Raw genomic sequence first — 22,124 nt, forward strand, 5'->3', positions numbered from 1 at the left:
TTTACGGCAAGCACAGTTTCCCTTCATTACAGCAAAAGAAAACACCTTTACTGAAATAAAACCTTATGACCTTTTATGCTACATGGGTGGAGTGATGGGCAACTGTGGTACTTAACTATGTAAAGTATTATACTTAATGACTTTTAGGATACATCATACAACTATGAAAGCTTACAGCAGAGCTATATACTCAATTGAAAGTGTTACTTTCATTCTTTGGAACTTGATAAATAATTGATTTTCAAATCAACCATACTCACTGGAGGTTTCTTCATCGATTATTGGTGTCCAGTTAAAACCATTTCAGCTTGAAGAGACTTTGAACTATACTACTGTATGCAGTATGTATGGGAGAAATATTGTAAAATTTCACTATTTTGTGTTAGGTGTGTTTTGATATTTCAAAGTAAGAGCAAAGATCTCCGGAGCTCTTTTTATGCAGGTTTTGATTTGGGTTGAAACTGGTGCTTTTGTGTATCTGCAATTTTATGTTTATCAACATTTATGCAAATTTGATATTTTTCACCATGAGTTGAATATAAAAGCTCAGTGAAAACACAAAGTGGAGAAGATGAAATGAAATAAAAGAAGGGAAATGAAAAACACTGATGAATGGAAAAATAATTTCCTCTGGGCAGAGCGTAGTTAATTCTACACGAGTAAAAATAGTTCCTGCCATCACCTATTAAACAGTCACATTTTCATCAAAGTGATAGACAATGAGACTGGCAGGTTCATTTCTCATTCTTAACAGCATGATGTTTTCAGGTACAACCTTTAATACACATGGAAAGTTGTTGAGGTGAAAGGTCAGAGGAAGATAAAATGTTTTTGTATTTATTATTGCATCATTTTCAGCTATGTGGCTCTAGGAATGCCAGTCTATCAGTCACAAGGTCGGTCCACCATTTTGCTCTAGACTGAAATGTATTATTAGATGGATTGCTATGCATTTTGGTACACACATTTATGATCCCCAGAGGATGAATCCTACTAATGTCAGAAGTAGAGCCTCACAGAGTCAATAGCATGACTCAGACATATATAATGAGTTATGTAAAAAAGCTCAACTGATGAGCTATTGGTGATTAACAATTAACAAAAAAAGCTCCTTGGTGGACAAATTTTGCAATGGCATCATTGTTTTAAAACTATTTTTAAACTTATATTTGGCATTTATGTGCTGAAATTTTATGTTCCCTCTCGTCAGACATGTACACCTATACAATTAAGTCATGATATGCTAATGCTGGCCAATACATCAGCCTGGCCAATTTATCAGGTTAGGCTCCATTATGTGACAGAAAAGACAAAAGGTTGCAGTAACTCTGACATCAAAGCCCATATAGCAGAGAGCTTTTTGTACCTTTGTATAAAAGGTGTAATTCATCACACATCTGCTTGTTGGGCACCAGCTGTCTTGCTTTGTTGTTGCTGTGTTAAATGCACAGTTACTTTTGTGCATGTTCACAAACAAAATTTAACCAATATAATCTGCTGCTTAACAGCTTGTGTTGTTATCAGTGCAGGTATGTCTGATACTGACAACCATCATGTAATGCCCTTGGACTGAACTAAAATGCCATTATGTTTTGTCCTTGCTGTGAGAAGATTGGGTCTCCAGCTTGCGCTCCACTCTGTGTGAGGTAAAAATATGAGACTGTCAAAATGACCTTTCCCTACGACTTACAGGGACTGTTCTAATTGGCACTTTTTATTGTTATCAACAAAAATGTTCTCCTGGGCACTGCTATGTCGCCATTTCATAAAAAAATAAATAAAAGAAAGGTATTCTGAAACGTCTGGGTAAAGATGAAATATAATATTATAAGTTGCTCTGTATCGACCCACGTAATGTCTCACAGATAAAAATCCTCATAGTGGTTTATTTCACTACTTTGTCTTGAAATGATACAAGATCAATACCAAAGGAGAAAAATAAACGGTGTTCTTCATTGATATAATGTGTAGAGCTATAACCGATTTCATCATGCAACACTATAAGAAAGGTCATGCCTCGCAAACAGTGAAGCTTCTCCTCAACCGTTCAATCAATACTGACATTTTATTCACAGAAATAGAGTTGGGAGACAATTGGCTTCTGCAGTGTAGCTAGTCAGCCAGACTTTTAACATTTACACATAAGAAAACACACTTCCAACCACAAACAAATTCAAAGCATAATCAAAAAAGGTAGACTTCAACCACATATCTGCTACCTAAAATTGTGTTGAAATGAAATCTGTCACACTTCCAACTTAGCTATTCTATTGTGTGTTTTTCTGCGCTCATCTCATGTTAGGTCATGTCGCATAATCTTGATGGTGGATTCTGCGTCCTCAATTAGACGGCTGCTCTTTGCTGTGCTTTCATTCTCCGTCACACCAGATGGACCCACAGATGGACACAGCGACGTTCTCAGCCAGCACGTCATGCTTCAGTCTAACATATCTCTCTGTCCAAATCCCCAAATTAGATTTATATTTGCCTGTAAATCACAGATTCGTTGTCAACTCACATATGACAAACAATAAAACTGAAAGAGGCAGAGCGTGCTGTGACGCTCAGCAGATGTCTGACACCTCCAGCATAGCACACAACAGCCACAAATGGATCCTATTTTGTTTTGATGGCTATGCTTCAGATGCTTGTTAGTGTAGTGAAGCTGTGGAGTATGTCTAGGGCTCTGACAGGGTCAAGCGAATCTCTCTCTCACTTACTTACTACTTGGAGCGATGCCGGTGTCAGATCCCCCCTCCTGCCTCCTGCTCTGCTGTGGACAGTTGGCATCTGCCAAGAACCACTGGAGAGATAGGAGTTTCTGACCACCATTATGAGACAAATGTAGCCAGGGCTCAGTCTTGCGTTGCGGCATTTGATAGCTGATTTTGCGTAGTGCCCTGTAGCGTTTATAGCTATCAGCTTAGGGCATCTCTTAGGAGCAGGGCTGTTCAACTTCCCTGAACACCTAGAGAGCAAGGGAGCACCAGCGTGGCCCCGGATCTTAACCTGATAACATCCATGATTTATCTTCTTTGTGTCATGCTGCTATAATACAGTCTAGAGGGAGACAGCAGCCAGGCCATGGGCTGACAGCCCCATAGCTCCTTCGGCTTCTGTTGCTGCCCGATCAGCTCTGATTACAGGGGGGGCAAAGAGCAAAGAGCATCCCAGACATGTAACCTAAACTACTGTACGGGTAAAAAGAGGATAGCATGGTTGAGGCAGTTAAATGTAAATCTTAATCTAAATCTTAATCTAAATCTTAGTCTATTTAAACCGTCACAATGTCCTACAAAAGAAAAATAGCAACACTACTTTGTGGTGTACACTGTAAATGGAGTTCACCTTTGTTTCTCAGTTGGCACATACTACAAATGCAATACCCATGAGGCCATGAGTTAATGATACCATACCACAATTTTAAGCTCTGTGATTGGGTGTTTCTTGTCAAAATGCACCTTGGGAGTCGTTAACTTGTCTTCGGATGTTTATAGGTACCTGTATTTTGTAACGCAGCTGTTCATATGTTGGACTGATGATTCAACCAGGTGAGTTTCATGCCCATCCAAGATTTGTCAGTCATATAACATGGTCTATGGGAAAAATGAATGGGACTTTGACTTTAGGAACCAGGGTTAAATTAGTCCCTTTCACTTTGCAACTCTATGCCACTGCTATTATGCTGGTGTTCATTTGCTACTTAGCGTAAAACACAAAATAAACTGATGGGAATGTCATTCGTAAACCAACGTATTGGACAGTTTAAAATTTTAAGTAAAGGAATCACCAATGTCTTTACAATTTATCCAAAGGGGGACATGCATATCTGAACCAAATTTAATGGAGATCCATCCAATAGTTACAGTAGAAAGATTAAAGATGTCAAATGTCAACCTCATGTTGTAAAGAGGAAAAGTCAGGGGATCAATAAAGTCAGTAGGGCTCATCCTCTAGGGATCATGATTGTCTGTAGCTACAACATGTCATGCCAATCCATTAAGTAAATATTTCAGTCTGGGCCAAAGTGGTGGACCAACAGACAGATCATTTTAACTAACACATAGCTACTCTACCCTGTATAAAAACCACAAACAAACTCAAAAAAATATACAAAATCCAAAATAACAAAGCCTTACAGAAATTACCAGTAATAATGCTACAACAGCACAACAGCATATAACACTATTTCACCCAGCTTCATAAAACTGGAAGCCTCACAAAAATTCCCTGCTTTGTTTGCCACCTTTGAGAACACTTTGACATAGATCAGTAAAAGATTTTTATTTCAGTATTGCATGTACGCACAGTACACAATTTAATGTCTTACTCCTTAATACCTGCTACTTCAGTCGTGCTGCAAATGTCATGAATACCAGTTAATAATCAAACCCCCGCGGTGTATTCTATTCAATAACAAGGTAGATTTTGATTCGTAGGCATATATTAATGACATGGCTGGTTCAATTAAAGTTCAGGTCAAAACGTCCAAACGGCTAAATATTTGTACTGCTCTACCTGCTCAACACACATCAATTATTTCACAATGAATTACTCATGAATAGTTGAAAAGAGCTCACAACTGCCCCCCTATAGCCTCGCTATCATAAAGGCAGAGTGTAACTGCTGTGTCTGACAGATGAGTGGGACTTTGAGTGCTTAGCTTGCTCACAGACACAAAGTTTCATTCACAATCTGAGTTGAACGACTTGCGCAGTGAACAAAGGCGTCGGCAGTGCTGGCAAGCTGATCACAGGGATGCGGGGAGAATAAGACAGGAAGGGACACAGAGAAAGAAACAAAGACAGAAAGAGAGTGAAAGAGCAAAAGAAGGAGACTGACATGTCTGTATAATATCTTTGTTGCTCACTTGTGTCTGATCCTCTCGCTGTTGCTCTACAGATGATGAAACTTCATCATCTGTAACAAGTAATGCAGGACTTGCCATCTTCGAAGCAACCGGGGAACACTGACACTTTGGTTATTGCCATTCCCCAGTGAGGAAAACCGTCCCCTCCATCACACTGCTGTCTCAATTATACTGCACATCACCTCTGCAAAGCTCTCGCTTAGTTCTTGTGAAGCAAAAACTGCTCAAAGTCTGATGTGTGCAGTCGTAACAGTTCAGGAGTGCTGAACAAACAGCCGGGCTGATAGATATAATACTGTGAAGGGGGCATGAAACAATCTTTGTTGCTGTTTTTGTGACACTGCACATGATGAAACACAAAACAGAAATGACTCGTCGTTCCTCCCTATTCCTCCCTTGTTCCTCTCCAACCCGAATAAAGCTATGGAATACACTCACACTTCATTTAATCTACTGTGGCAGCACCTTTATGACTCTTATAGGGCAGTGCAATGTTGTTTTTTGCAGCTCAGCAGAAACTTCCCTGCATTTTACTGCTCCAATAGGCCTTTAATCCATAGGTACCAGGGTCGTATCAGCAAAACTTAATCTGCAACTATTTGGCTAATCAATCTGTGTGATTTTTCAAAGAAAACCTCCGGTTTCAGTTTTTGTAACATGACGACTTGGAGCTTTTCTCTGTTTTATATCATCATAAAATTGATATTGAATAGTTTCCTAAACTAAAGGACAGTATTTTAAGTATTATCAGACATAACAGACTTAACATGTTATAGAACATTTTATTCTGACACTGTAAAGACCAAACATTTATTTGAAAATGGGCTTGTTTTTATAATTTATTAATCTGACAATTCCTTTCTTGATCGAACCAAATTGAATTGTCCGAAAAAAAGAAAAAAAAAGCCTGTCACAATTACTTCAAGCCCAAGACGATGTCGTTAAACAGCTTGTTTTGTCAGAACAACAGTCCAAACCCCAAAAATTCAATTCACTATGATGTGAAACACAGAAAGGCAACAAATCATCATCATTTGCTTAAAAAATGACATAATCAATTATCAAATTAGTTTTTAGTTTTTGATTGAGTAATTGAGTAATCGATTACTCAACTAATCGTCACAGCTCTAAATGAAAATGTTTATTAGTTGCAGCCCTACAACACATACATAAAAAGTTGAGCAACTTCAAGTGTTTGTAGAACACAGCCCTACCTAAAATAATTTCATGGCTCACAGGAGAAATAAGGAGGTGTATACAGCTGGACCAAACGGCTGTGTTTCCATGCACTGCATGTTTTCATTGTGAATTGTAGAATAGTAAGACAAAGTGAGCTGATTTGCTGCATCACTGTTAAACCACAGCTGGCTAGGATGTATACTGAGGCTACCAACCTATTCTAATCACGCTAAACTAAAGTAATCTGTGACACAGAAATAAAAGAAAATCAAAGGCTGTAATATTTCTGTATTTCTGGCACACCTCAACCAGTGTGCCAGCTCTGCCAAAATACCCGAACCATGCCCCGGCACAATATGCCACAAAGAAGCAGAGCCAAATTGTTTGTCTAAACTGTTTTCAGTAAAAAATGGAGGTTAACAGTTAAAAGGCTGTTATATTTTGACTTCTATTCAATAATGGACCACAGTTTTGCCAGTTAAGTGGCATATGAGGATTTTAGGACAACATCTTTACACTTTCTCCCCTCTGGCATTTCGCATGAAACACACTTCCAAGCACATTGATCTTGCCTCACAGGGGAGACTTTATGGTACCTGCTTCCCAATTACTTGCATAGGCTTATTCCTCTGACACCGTCTCAGGGAAAACACACTGGATTGGCCGCTAGTCATGACAAAAAAGCTTAGTGGAGGTAAATTTGTGGGCAGGGTGGAAGAACTGCCAGCTTCCAAACATGCAGTGCACTCAGAGAGGCAGATTTACCGCCTGCGCTCTTCTACAGGCCTCTGTGTTTGTCCTGTCTCCAGTGGCTGACTGAAGACCTTGCTCGCCCAACAAAAACACTGTCAGAGATAGCTCAGCCAGCCATGAAATTGATTTTGTATTAACAAACAAGGGGATCTGTTTCTCCCATGCTGTTAATCAAATCATTTCGAGGAATGAGGGGAAGATGAGAGTAAAATCATTAACTTCCAACAGTAAATCAGGTTCACTGCCAACCTGTTGTCCCATTAACCCTGAAACCTGTTCAATAGCTAATTAAGGCAATTACTTCAGGCATGACACGCCAGTTAATCATGAATGACTAGCCCATTTATAGTGGTGGCTTCATTACCATTGGCAGCACTCCCCCCTCATTCTCCACACACGCACACGCACACGCACACGCACACACAGCAAGAAGACTGAGGATAAAAGGTGACTCTTGGTCTGTCTCCCACCCATTTACAGGACTATTACTGGAATGGATGCATCAAAAAAGAGCACAGCAAATTGTGTGCTTAGATTCCCGTTGCTCTATCTCCCATCAGGTTTAGTCTGTGATATTGAGCTTTAAAGGTTTTAATGTCAGTTGTGATCAGACACTTGATTTATTACCTCAGTAAACATTTTCTAAGGTCTCAATCGGTAGTTTAAAGTCTTCTTCTTGTTTTTGGGTGTCTGGTTTTTCGCCTTAGAACTTTGACCCTTTCACAGTGCGTTTTCAGTTCATAAAAGATTTTTGTCACCTAAAAATGTCTTGTTTAGCAATCGGTTGTAAGGACTCAACTTTTGTTTTAAGCCTCTTTTTTGCTAGTCAAAATTAGCATCCTAATTAAGATTTTAACGTGAATTACGGATGCACCTAACTAACCAAGCTAGTTAGCTAGCGTTAACTTGTAACTTTGCATTTAGCTTAGCACTCCTCCCCCAGCTCCACCATCTCATCCAAATATGGTAATTTCTTGTTACAAAACCCCAACATGGCGATGACCAAAATACCTAAATCCACAAACCAATGGGTGACGTCACGGTGGCTACGTCTACTTCTTTTATATGGTCTATGCCTAGGGCCAACATTATGCCTAGGGCCAACATTTTGCCTGAGCCCTTAGTCTGTCTGTCTGGAGCAGTCCATGGTGCTAAACAAGACTTTAGTCGCTCTCTAACAGTGTGATCAGTGTGTTCTGACACCTTCCTTGTCAGCAGTTCCCATCACCATCCCGCTTGAGGGACTGACTCTGACAGATAGCTGCATTGAGGAAAGGCCCTTGTAGTGAACTGTCCTGAGTGTGAGTATTGATTTTCCTGTTTATCTCCCCTGACTGCGGCAAGGCGAAGGCTAGCTGAAATGATTCCCTCAGCTCTGGGGCCCATTCCTCTCAGCTCCCCTCAGTTCCCTGTAAAGACAGGCTACAGTGTACTACAGCCTGATTCTATATGTGCCAGGTCATCTGCTGCAGAGTATCCAGGCTGGTCAGAGACTGCTCATCCTCTTGCTCCTAAATATCACTCTCTCCACTCCACTGCACATCAATAATTGGCCCTGGCAATGCAGGAGATCCCTCTTGGTTGTTCCATTTCCATTTGCAGCCATGAATACAAATTTCTGGACGACCTGCCACACTTGTCAACACAAGGGGAATTTCATTCTGCTACTGTCCCACTGAGCGGAGGCCTCCCAATGCTGGGTGACATTAAAAGAGCTACACTGTATGTTTCCCTGTAGCTCTCACATAAAAAAACAAAACAGCAAAAGGCTCAACTCAAATTCAAACTGCTGGCACAGCTTTGACATTGATCTACTTTCACCAGACAACAAAGCAGACACATTTATTGCTGTGATTGCAAGTGTGGTGCGTTAATTAAAAATGGCAGTGGTTACCCTCGCTTAGACGTTGTTTGTCTTCTTAACGTGACAAAACACAGCCGCTCATCAAAGTCGTGTATAAACAGGCGTCTGTTTGCTCCAACTTATCAGGCATCACCGCTAAGGTCCTGAGGGAGTGTGGTTCTGTGCCTTCACTTTTAAACAATTACACCAGGAGTCAGACATGCAACCTCAATCGGTCACACTTTCCATTTCAATGTAAATGTCAGACTGATACATCTTGTGCAAAGACTCCCTGTGGACAAACTTGTCTATAGTGCAGTTTTTCTTGTTCTGTTTATACCACACGCAACAAATGCAAAAAAACACTAGCAAAGAGAACACCAGGCGTGAAGTGAAGTTAATTAACAGACTAGAGAAAATGCAATAGCCTTGGTATGGCTTCATCTGAGAGGAACCAGCAGACCCACCACCAGCTCACACAAACTGATCAAAGATGAAGCTGTAAATCAACGACCTCAAGGGCACCATTTTCCAAAAAATGTGAACATGCGTCCCAATTGAAGACTTTAACAATTGTAGCTTTTAGTGTACATACAAGCTTTTATGTTAGCTTTCACTCAGGACAAAAGGAGAGCCTGCTGCACAAACTAAAGGCACATTATTTCACAGCCTTTAAACACAACCCCCTACTGGGAACACCATTATCATGACAGTTGTTAGAGGGTGTGAGTGTAGCCTGTACATGTGGATCCTGGGGGCCAGTTATCAGCTAAAATGTGATGTGGAGCTGTGGGGGGGAAGATTAAAAACCCTGTGTCCATTGTGGAAAAAATAGCTTTGAATTTAACTAGGAATAGGCAAGGCAGTTTTATTTATAAAGCACATTTCATACACAGAGGTAGATTCAAGGTGCTTTACAGAGAGGTACAGAGGATAGGGATTCATGATCATGCATCATGTGCAGACGTTGGATGCAATGCAAATTATTTCAAGCAGACCCTCGTCCTCTACAATGTTAATCGGCCTGCAAGCTGTAGTCACCCATTTAGCTATCGCTTTCACTCCACAACAACAAACTACCGGAACGCCTTTTTCCCGACTCGCGTTCCACTCCCCACACCTCTGTCTTTGGACAAGAAGTCATCTCGTGAGATCTATGGTGTTACAATCTGAGCTTGTCAATGGCAAAAAAAAATCATTTTTAGTGGACAAAAATCCAGGGTGCACAATTGCCTCATTTGGTTACATTGCAGCTCAGTCCGTGCAGGCCCGTCACTGCTTTCTCGCTCAATGCTGGACCAATTTCAAAGCTTGTTGACATCAGTCACATCCGTCTATTAGACACAAATGCATGGGGAAATGTGGTCCTGTTTTAAAAAAAAACGAAATTACCCTTTAAAAAGGAATTTGTGCTAACTCGTTATTGCATTAATTTTGACAGCCCTAATTTCAACACAAAGAATTTACATTTTCATCCCATCTTGTTATGTCTTGAAACAATATATCCAGACTAGAAAACCAAAACAATCCTTGACCTGCCATACAGATGGGTAGACAAAACACACACAGAATCAGTGAATATAAGATAAATTCAGGTCAATACTGCTGGATATAGCAGTAGAGAAGCCTTTAGTCATTCAGTCCAGTGTTGCTATGTAGTTCAACTATGATTTATGAACGTTATGGACAAAATTACAACATTCCTGGTAGAATACTTTGCAACGTGAACACCGTATTTCTACTGTTAACCTTTGTTGCAACAAAATATGTAATGAAAAGTATTTTAACAACAAGCCCCCCACCACCTGTTTTAACAAGATGCTATGCTTGCACTCCATGATGTGACACATCACCACACAAGGCTGTGACATTGGATGAGGATAAAAAATAAAAAACACACACATAGGGCTTCCCAAGGACTTATCCCAAAGGCTCTTCAAACCCCTCCTTTCCTCTCTGTTCTTTGCCTCCTACTTTTTCTTTGGAACATCCCCCTCTTACAGAGAAAATGGATGTGGTAGCGCTCAACAAGGCTGCTTTTCGTGGACCTGGATGGATTGCATGTAAGCGATGAGATTGGTTTCAGTGTTCCCCCTGGACTGAAGCCTTTGGTGTTTGGTGATAAATGCCTCCTGTGTGGTAATACAGTGTGATTAACGGACACAGCCCAAAGCCTGATCCCTCCTCTCCCTCCGCACCGCACCTGAATCAATCATCTACATGGAAAGGCCACAGTCTTGTGCTGGAACAGCTGCTTAGAGCTCAGCACTCTTCTTCCGCACTTCAGGAGAGCAGAGATGGCTGTAAGACTCATTTTGAAACACAGTGAATACAAATAGATGAAGCATACCTGCTGACGCCTACGTTGTTGAGCACGTACGCAATTTCAAAAGCATGTTCAATCTAATAACAAATTAAAAAGGTTGATGTGACTCTTACTTACTGCAGTTCTACTTTAAAGGATTGGTGGTACCCCTTTTTATTCATATTGTGAGTGCTGATGAAGTTCCATGAAAAACTGAAGTAACCTGACCACTGATATTTATGAGGAAAGAATAAAATGCTATCAAAAAGACATCCCAGAGAGACTTTGACAACTTGGAAAATTGTCTTGGAAAATCTTGGCCTTAATGTTTTTGCTTGTCTTCATATTCAATCTTTTGTAATGATGCTACTTTCCTTTAACTGTGTGGTCAAATAGATACAGTAAGACCTATAATATAATAAAATAAAATAATGCGGCATCCTCAGTAATCATCATATACATTATTTTATGTGTATATTTTGTAGTTTGTTAAATCTCTAAACCCACTTCCAAAACGCCCACAGAACAAATACATCCGTCCAATCTCGTAACGCTGAGGTGACAAGGCAGGTTGAATTTAAAAGCGTAACTCGACACATGGAGCAGCCGACATGATCAGATTTGATATCACGACCGACATTAAAAAAAAAGGCTGCAGCAGCACTTTTACAAAGAGCTGTGAAACCATATCATTGGAGGGGAGATTATGGCAGTGGCATAAGCAGTCAAATCAATCCCCGAGTATTTCTGTGCAAGTCGATGGAGGATCCAGGTTAGGCCCATTAGTCATGTTGGCACCATGCATTGCATTCCCAGGCCTGAAACGACCCTGCAACTTCTCTGCACATTGTTGCTAAAAGCTCTCAACACACCCAAATTGGCATTCGCAACACACTGGCTTTTATAGATGTGTAAACACTTGGAATCAATGCTGATTTATGTCACATGGCATTAATATGCATTGGTTTATACTCCATCTTGAAATATTTAACAAAGGCATAATCTGCTTCTTGATGACAGCGAGAGGGCAAAGACATTTGCTGATAATTTATACGTACTGTTCAAAAGAAAGCACTCAAAGACACATATTTCCTTCCATTTCCTCCCTCTGTAACTTGTTATGATTCACAGACATGCCTTGCATTACAAGTGAAACAAATGCCTTTAGTGTTAGGACAACCACCCTCGAAGTGAAAGTATAAACAAATTCCCAGCACAGATTCCAAACATGAGAGGGAAGGCTAATGAATGAAGCAAAGTCCAGTATCCATAGCAGAATGGGGACTGATGAGAAGTTAAGTGATCTCTGGATTTGCTAGTGGGATTTAAAGCTCTGTTTGGTAGCCATTCGTCTGGCACCTCGAGAGGACTCACTCCCATTGAGGGACATCGGATTCCAATGATGAGGTTGATGTGCTGTATCACAACACGAGCAAGGACATAATGCTATTTGTTCCACACCAGCACTCTGTGATGCCACAAGATGTTATTCTACTCTCTAGTGCCGTGCTGTTGTTAGGATGGCTTTCCAATCCATACTTATTATTACACTGTGGCCTGGGACCCAATTTATACTGCAATATTGTAGGTGGCTGTGAACATAAATTGATCTAAAGAGGGAAATCCTTTTCCAGTGGGAAATAAAATATTGTTCAGTCAGCATAACATACAACAAAACACATCAGACCTGATGTTCTTTGCCTTTGTCGTAATCAAAGAACATAGACGATGTAAAATATATAACATAATAGTCAAGTCAGGCATAATTAAAGATTTCTTAATTCTAGAGAGTTGTTTTGTTATGTCATTAATATTGTTTCATAAGATTGTTATATATGACATTATATATTGACCATTAATGAAAACAAGTTTCTGCTTTTAATCATGTGCAATGCTGATCAAATAGCTATAATGATTTTTCAAAATAAAACCGAGCACCTATTTATAAATGCAGAAATTTAAGAGGCAATCTGGACTGCAATCTGTTGCAGTCCGTGAGATTATTCAAATATCTCTCACATCAAGTCTGACTGATGCTGCAGTACAGGGAAGATTCAGACGACACCAGCAGTAAAGATTTAATTGATTGAATAGGCTTTATGGATTACCATTTTATTACATACATACATGCCGTAACTGATTTGGTATATCTTTAACTGAATGTTCCTTCTTCTTCCTGTAGTGAAGCTATTCTAAAGTGTTTAATTTTGACATATTTCACCACATCACCAGCAGACACAGCCCACAACAACATCAAAACATTGAGAGCTTCATCCCATCAAACGATGTTGGGGTCGCACACTCTTGCAAGCGGAGATTAGTCTGTGTGAAGGTGACTCTACCTGTGCTTACACTTAAAGTGTGCCAGGTGCTCAGTCAACCCCTGAATCCAAATTGGGGAGCGGTGTGAGGCAGGCAGCCTTAGCTAGCCTCCCCACAGTATAGCTTACCTATCACCAGCTCGCCCCAGATAAGGACAGATGACCTTTCTCCAGGTTGTTATAATAAATCAACTCCAGAGGCGGTTATTCCTGGCACAGTCGGCATCAATTGAGAAATAAAACCAGGCACCTCTGCTGGCATTTTCCACGTTACTGTTTGATATGTCAATCTGTCAAGTACACGAGTATCAACAAAACACATGCACACACACACAGGCAAGGAAGTTCCCCTATTAATTAACACAGAGGCTAACCTGGTCTGCCTGCGTTTATATGATTGTCGAACATTTTTGTGTTCTCTTGCAGTGATTATTCCAAAAATACAAAGTAAGCTTTAATCATAATATAATGCACACATTTTATTGGGTCTTGCATTTAAAAAGGTGTGACACTTAAAGCTAAATTGGTAAAAAGAGCCAGCCAAATATTTTTGCAACACAGCACAAAAAGCTGTAGCAGCGGTATAAGGCCAACATCCAGTGTCTTCAAAGCAATATTCACGAACTTGCTGATCAGGCAGCTCTTGATCAGCAAACACTAAAGAATTTATGGTAAAATTCGTTTGCACAGTAGTTTTGCACAATTACTTTTTATATGGACTGTTTGTAGTAGAGAACTAGCATGCTCTTTCTCAATTAGAGGGAAAACAGAGCCAAAGTTAATTGTCCCTCTGATAATAGAAGCATTTGAGCAGCTCAGCTACCAAACAGGCCTCTTGGGGACATTAAACAACGAATCTCGGAATCACTGCACCAGCTGACTCATTCTTATCACACTGATGACTACATTTAACTAAATCAGTTGTGAGGTGCTTTGCCTCTCTTCTTTTTTACTTCAGTCTAGGGTGTGATCTCACGCTGATCAAAAGTTGACTGGGAAGTAGGAGTTCAGCTTCACGACAGCACGTCTGGGATCTGAGAGTTCATAAAGGCAGGCGAATCAGAGTTAGAGCAAGGTATTCATCATATGTGATGGCATGGATCAAATTAAAAAAAGAAAATTTCTGACTCAAGCTACAACATTTTAACAGCATAATCTTCACAGAGCCATTGTTTTCAGTGAGGAAATGGTGCCATAAAATTAAAGCAAAAATGTGCTACTTTGCAGTGATTCAACATTTCTTACCAGAAGATGAGCTAAGTCTACTCAAGTCTTATCGACTTCCAGAAAACTGTGACACGAGGGTCCTTGCCAGTCACTCAACCAAATGCCACCCTTTAATCACACTATAAAAGCTGAATCAGACAATTGGAGAGCCATATTTGCCGAACCAGCAAGTATTTGACAGTAGTATCAGAGAAGCTGCAAGCCTGCTCTGGCAAGCTGCATGGCTTTCATTACCTAGAGTGGCTTTTAGAGAAAGACGGTAAGCTCCATCCACACTACATCTCGAACAGTTCCAAGCCAATTGGACAATGACAAATATCCATAACAACCCAAACACATGCAAGGCTTTACATTTTCTCCAAATGCTAATATTGCAATGGTCTGTAAGGGCTCAGTTATTTAATCAATGTGCACTGAACAATAATGTGCAAAGACAACTCGGGCCTCCCTGTTTGGTGAATCATGTATCAAGCAGCAGATTTCCAGATAGAACTGGGACACTAATCCCCTTTCCAATACAAGAGACATCATAGAAAAACAAATTATAATCTTACTAAAAGTGATTAAAAACTTCTGAAAACCTGCTACACACGCAAAGTACAACACATCTTTACTAGGATAAAAATTGTGTGACAAATTGAGAATTACAGAGAAGACCCTAGAGATTGTAGTCAATGGCAAAGCTTATTTTAACTCAGGGTCTAAAGTTTGTCACAAAATTTCAATTTAATGTTTTCCGTATTTTACTGAGTATGCAGAAAAACAGACAAATTATTTTCTCCTAAAAGAAAATCTAACCCATATTATACTTTCAACTTCTACAATGAACTTTCTGCATTACTTTCTGCTTTATTACTTAAATGAACTTTTTTATTTAAGATGATGAGTGTGATAGCAAACAGTTACACATTCATCAGATACGGAGCAACATTTATTTGTTGTATTTGAGTTGTGTTTCTGGCCATCTGATGGATGTATTCACTCTTTTTTTAGCTCTGGTTTTGGTCTCCACCAACTATGGCCAATATTCACTCTTTTTTTAGCTCTGGTTTTGGTCTCCACCAACTCCTGAGGGAAATATCTGGCTCTTTAGCTTATAAATGCTCCAACTTAGTATAAATCATCTTGAGCATTCATTTCTGAACCCTAACCAACAATCTGAGATGGTTGAGTTAAGCCTCACCTCTGTCTCTCTCTCTTGCAGAAATATTATATCAATATAGCATAATGACAACTGACATCAGTAAATGTAATAATAGATCATAGTATTATAACAATATTTTTAATTGGTTGTTAAGAATCAAAATGAGGGTGCCCAGGCAGTTAAGTTGGTAGAGCAGGCACTCACATAGAGGTTTACTCCTTGACGCAGCGGCTGCGGGTTCGACTCCGACCTGTGGCCCTTTGCTGCATGTCGTTCCCCCTCTCTCTCCCCTTTCATGTCTTCAGCTGTCCTGTCAAAATAAAGGCCTAAAATGCCCCGCCCCCCCAAAAATAAGTAGAATACTGCCTGTAGGCTTTATAAAATGTTCTCATGCTAACTACATCTTTCTGCAAGGACACTTAAAAGTTTCTATTGACAAATAAAAAAAACTCCACATTTCCTTCTGCATAGTCGAATTTGAATCACAGTTAATGACTTCCTTGATTGTTCTCATTTTCTTTGTCATCACGGTGAACAAGTGCTTGACATATGCTGTTGCACTCTCTGTAGAGGTAGCACTTAATTATCAAACCAACTGGATTACTGCTCAGGCCTGCCAGCAATGACTACTTGAATTAATGACAGATGAAAAGCAATCTCCACACCCTGGAAGTCCAAGGCATGCAAGGGCACCCACACCTCTGAACATAATAAACATCCCATCATTGGGATGAGCACTTTGCCTCCTACATCTAAAGATACGACCAAAACTGTAAATCTGCTCAACTTTCCTCCTTCAAGTTCATCTGTGTCTGGAAGGCATCCATTACCCTGCTGCTTTACTGTGTCTAATGGAGGTCCTGTGCTTTCTCTTTTTCACTACGCAAGAGGCTTCAGAGAACACAGAAGATGTCCATAAAGTGCAGCAAAATAATGTATAAATTTACTGGTATTACTGTATTGAAGTTCCAAATGTTAGATATTCTTTCAAATCTTTAGAGTCTGTAAGAGTCATATTTTCTGACTGGTTCATTTAGAGTAAACTTTTGAAATTAAGTTACTGCATCTGAAGATTCGTTTCGTGTCAAGCTTTGGAAAAACACAGACTTTAACAGTAGTTGTAATGTGGATTACCTAATCGAGATAATGTTGCCGCTACAGAGTCTTTGTTCAATACACATTAGATATCATCAGAAAAAAAACTATTAATACTTGTAATACATTCTTAAACCTGCAATAATCTTTTTGGCCACCTGGGAGCAGTGGAAACAACTTGTGGTAAACATGGACATGACATCACCTTTTAGGTTGATATTGTGTTAGTGTTAGCAAACAGTTGCTCATTTACACATCTAGCAGCAACATTATCATTCATTTGGAGTCGTGTTTGTATCCACCTGATGAATGGAAGTCCAATATTGACTCTCTTTTAGCTCTGTTTTTGGTCTCCACCTACTACTAAAAGGTAAATATATGGGTCTTCAGCTGCTAAATGCTCCACTGGTTACTATGTTTGGTGCTGAGCAGGTAGTCTACAGTTAGTTAGTTTTTTTAGAGCATTATCACTGTAAACTGCTGCCTGCAGCAGCCGAGAACAATGCTATGAGAGCAGTGAGAGGGAACCAAAACAGTAAAGCTAAACAATGACCTTAACGTCACTATAAAGCTCTGTAAAGTCGAGAGGAGCTGCAGATTCAGGTGACAATCCTCTGGAGCTTAATCACTACAAGCTATGCTGCTTACATTACACACTCATTTGATAAATTGTCATTATAAAAAATATTGATTAGTTGCTTTTAAGTGCTCAGAAACAATTCATATTTCTAGAATTTTTATGACAACTGGGCTAACTTTATCTGATGAACATGTGATGTTCATGTGATTGAAAGCTTCAAAAGAGATTGTTTTCTCAACTGCCATTTCCAACTATTACCTCAACTATGATAGACTAAAAACAACATAATAATCAAACTGAGAAAGTGCCCACATAGCCTATCGTGTAATAAAATGAATTTAATCAGTAATGCCAAAATGAAAAATACCAGTGATGTCTGCAAGTTTAAGTTCATTAAGGTCGGGTTGGTAATGACTCCCTCCCACATGCTGATACAGGGAGATGCCCAACACTGTCATGCGCAGGTAGTAGATAGAGTGAAACATGCACGGTTCAATGATCTGAGCTGTAAGTGGTAACATCCACGCATTAATTGCTGCTCTCTCTGCATCACTTATTATGAATAAAATATGACGTGGGGTGTTATTCAGCAAAGGATTAAGGCATGTCATTGCCATGCAAGTAATAACAGTATATTACTCCTGTAGGATTGTTGTAGAAACAAAGGGAATGTGAATATGTCATTTTTATGACTGGTGGAAAAAACATACTGTAGGCGAGAGCTTTATTTGGTTTTGCAGAACCCGCCCTTCATTGGTTAACCATTAATGGTAATACTGGTGACTTACAACACACTGGAAGACAACCACATCAGGCCATAACGCACACAGGACTTGTCCTTCACCTTTCAGACTGACAGCAATTACTAGGTATATGATCACTGTAAAGTAGCATTTAAATAAAATATACAGCAACTAGGCTATACAGTATAAAAACGGTTAAGATAAACATCCATCAGTTAGCGATATCATTAAGAAAGCAAAGAATTTACAAAAAAGTAATTATTAAAAATCGAAATACAGTAGTTCCCAATTTTTGTTCACAACTTTCAAGACAGCTTTTCAGCGCACAAAACATACAAACCTTGAGGACACAGTGAGCTAAACATCATTATCCAGAATCACAGCAGAGGACATCCTCTGTCATTGCTACATAGGCACATCTCTCTCTCTCTCTCTCTCTCTCTCTCTCTCTCTCTCTCTCTCTCTCTCTCTGTGCTTCATCAAAGGAGAATATCGAAGAGCGTCTGTACTGTACTTGTGTTTTGGCTTTGGTCTCTTTGTACTTCTGAACGGAGCATTCATTATGCATAAGTAACAAGAAAGCTGCTAATGAAGATTTCATAAATGGATAAAAACTGCAACATCAGCATGCATAAAATTACCATGAGGCCACAGTTAAAAAGGGGAATAACTAACATGAAATGGACAGGAAAAAAAGCTATACATACTTAACAATTGTAGATTAAACCTATTATTTATTTATTGGTTTGAATGTGTATGGCCTATATAAATTAATGTACCTGCTAATTATGTTACAAACGGATGAGGCAACAAGCAAGGCTCAAATAAGCATATGTGCAAATTAACTGTTAACTCAGTGTTGGCTTTCACAGCTTCATGTCTTGAAGTCAATTTTGTTGAAACTTGAATTTCTACCAACACATAGTGGCAAGATAGGTTTTTGAAATAGAGCTGAAGGCACAGAAACAAGGATGATTTGCTTGTTTGCAACTAGAAAACTAGGTGTGCTTATTATAGCTGTATATACTGTGTACAATTGCTTTCAAGGATAAAAAAGTTGTATTAAATTAAACTGAATGTAATTAAGAAATCCAGGAATAACAAGACTTTAAAGAACTGAATATATTCTGAAGTGAATAAAAACGGGCTGGCTCTGGATCGTTCTTGAACTCAACAAATCTGTATAACAGATGTTCCACCAAAGTGAGACATCAGAGAAATCAGTTCAAGCCTAATTTAAAGGCTGGCCATTAAATGTCACAAAATACAATAAATATGAAAGTGAAACAAAGTCCATAGACAGATATTGAAAGAGATGCTGACATTGTCAACAGCAGCATCACATTACAAAAAGAATAACTCTGATTAATTTTATTAATTTAATATATCAACAAAACATCCAGTTTCAAACTCAATGTTCCAATGCATGTCAACCACCAACATGTATGAAGTATAGGCTTTGGATTGCTTTTAAGGTGCATTTTCATGGATTTTTAGCAGGTGCATTTTCATAGATTTCAAGGAGTATAATGTATGCTTCGCTGTAGGGCCATCTGGCTGTATGTTTGATAATCAAATTTCCTCACCTTAACCTGTAGCCATCACAATAAAGCTGTGTTGTTGTTTTATTAATCTCAGTAGTGACAAAGATTCTCACTGCACACGGATGGAAACCAATATTACAGTAGAGTGAGAAACCGCATGAGCTCATTTTTATTTCAATGGAAAGCAACATCAAATGTGTCTCTGATACAGACCTACGACCTTATATTACACATGCAAAACAATTCTAAAGACACAGTCCATTCTTTATGCAAGTACATTTAGAAAATTAGCCCCTTGTTTAGTCATATTGACTATATCTACCCGAGTAACTCCAGACCAAACAGTTAGCTAATGAACATGCAACAATCAGAAATAATTCTAGCAGCTGTCCTCAGTGCAGGGCCTCTGAAATCGCCTGAGATGAAAACAACCTTCTCAACAAGCCATCTTCATTCAGCAGACAACACAATGCCATGACGCTCTCCACAGAGCAACTTAAGAGGACAGCACTTAGAGGTATGTTTCTCCAAACAGCCCCTGAAGAGAGGCAGGCTTGCCTGCTCCACTTCTCCCCTGACTGACAGCACACTCCAGAGGAGCCACACCGCAGGACACGCACACTGATCCAGTCTGACACGCCTGACCTTTCCTGGGCCGCACGGCTGGCTCACCATGCAAGCATGCCCTGCCCGGCTGAAAAGGCCAAAAATGCCACGGCAGTGCCATGGCCGCCTACCCCCCCATACACACACACATACACCCCCACCCCCCACCCCCTCCCTTACTGCCATCTAAAGATCTGGCAAGGTCAATGCCTGGGACAGCGGGAAGACAGCCACTCAATCTGAGAGGCTCTCGACCACAAAACAAGGGTATGCCAACTGAATTTGGCAGTGATGTACGATTGGTATTTCCCATTGCACCATTAGGTGGAGTTAAGATTTTTGTAACAAGTGGATTATATATTACAAATTACGCATATTATTGTACAAGTGCACTTTTTTACTAATACCATTTAATATATTTCAATTAAGGAATATATATATATATATATATATATATATATATATATAGTATTATATAATAGTATTAGTATAATAATAATACTATTAATTATCTCACTTAGTAAATGTGTTGTGTGCAGTGGCTGGTTAGTGAGGGGGTCTAACGTAGTGTGTCTGCCATCAGTCTTGGTCGAGGCATAATAATCTCAGAATAGATGCTGCGGGAGCCCGCTAAAGAACAAGGGATGGGAGGACCAGTAAGTGCAGAATACATGCTGCAGCTGTGAAATGAAGAGCTGTCACATCCAGTGAGCACTTTCCTGAGTAAAGGAAACACTTGCACTTCTGCACAGCAGAAATAAATCATGTGCTCGTGTACTTAAGTGTAAGACTGTATTTTTCCAAACAGAGAAGGGAATTCTTGCGTGCTTGTGTGACACTACATTTGGTCGGTGCTTTTTCTACATGCGAAAGTATATTTGAAAATGTCCTATAACTGGGTTATCGACTTTTAATGTGCAACAATTGATATGTCTGAAGGTCAAGCACATAAAAAAACAAAACAAATGTTGTTATAGCTGTTTATACTACATTATCTTCAGTCTAACACACTTGTGTGTACACGCCCACCTATTATAAGTGAGCTGATTGCTGGGTGATTGGTTGCAATTATTTGCCTTTTTACAATCATTGTATATTGTTCGGTCCCATCCACCACTGCTCACTTAACTGTCCATGACAAAAGGCTATATGCAAATGAACACCAGGAAATTAATTAAACCTTTAAGTTGATCATGAGGCTCCAGTGCATATGTATTGTTTGTACACACTTGCTCTTCTGATCTTGGTGGTTTGGGGGCCACATAGCTTGTTTCAGCATACCTGCTCATTAACACAAGAAACACACACACGCACGACACACACACACACACACACACACACACACACACACACGGTGAATTACGCATACCTTTTATTTCTCTGGGCCTCCTTTTTATCCATAATGACAGGTACACAGTTCGAAAGCTCGGTCCAGTCTGCATGAAGTCCGCAGCTCCAGCCAGTGGAGAACCGGGAGAAGAGCCAGGACTCCTCTTTCCCTGGTCGGTGACATGTGCATTTCTTCTGTCCGGGCTTGCAGTCGCACGGCTGCTCCAAGCGAATATTCCTCACCAAGTGTCTCCCGAAAGTGGTTCCCCCGGTCTTCTGGATGTGCAAAAACACTATCACGTCGTCCCCTTTGATGTTGAACTCCACGTGTCTGTCAAGGTCTCTTTCGGTGAAGTTGAATTTTGACGGTAGTTTAGGAGGGCTGTCATCCTCCAGGTCTTGATCTCTGTAGAAATCATCGCTTTCCTGGTACGGGGTGGAAAGTAGGCTTACCCCTCTTAATTTCTCCCCAGTCTTAAAGTGGCACGAATTGCTGCCAGCGGGACATATGTACTGATAACCTATCATAACAAAAAGGACAGCTAAAATAGGAACCAAGATGAGCTTACTGGACCTATCATCCAT

The 22,124-nt window shown here is 39.8% G+C and overlaps 1 protein-coding gene across 1 annotated transcript in view; it reads right to left on the reverse strand.

Moving 5' to 3' along the window:
• The window catches only part of hs6st3b (heparan sulfate 6-O-sulfotransferase 3b), a 57,887-nt gene extending 35,763 nt beyond the window's left edge, over positions 1–22,124 (reverse strand). Inside the window, exon 1 of the mRNA XM_078262816.1 lies at positions 21,580–22,124. Within this exon, the coding sequence (XP_078118942.1) occupies positions 21,580–22,124 (545 nt within the window). The remainder of the gene's footprint in view (positions 1–21,579) is intronic.

Source organism: Sander vitreus, chromosome 11 (genome assembly GCF_031162955.1).
Source record: "Sander vitreus isolate 19-12246 chromosome 11, sanVit1, whole genome shotgun sequence".
Taxonomy (NCBI): Eukaryota; Metazoa; Chordata; class Actinopteri; order Perciformes; family Percidae; genus Sander; species Sander vitreus.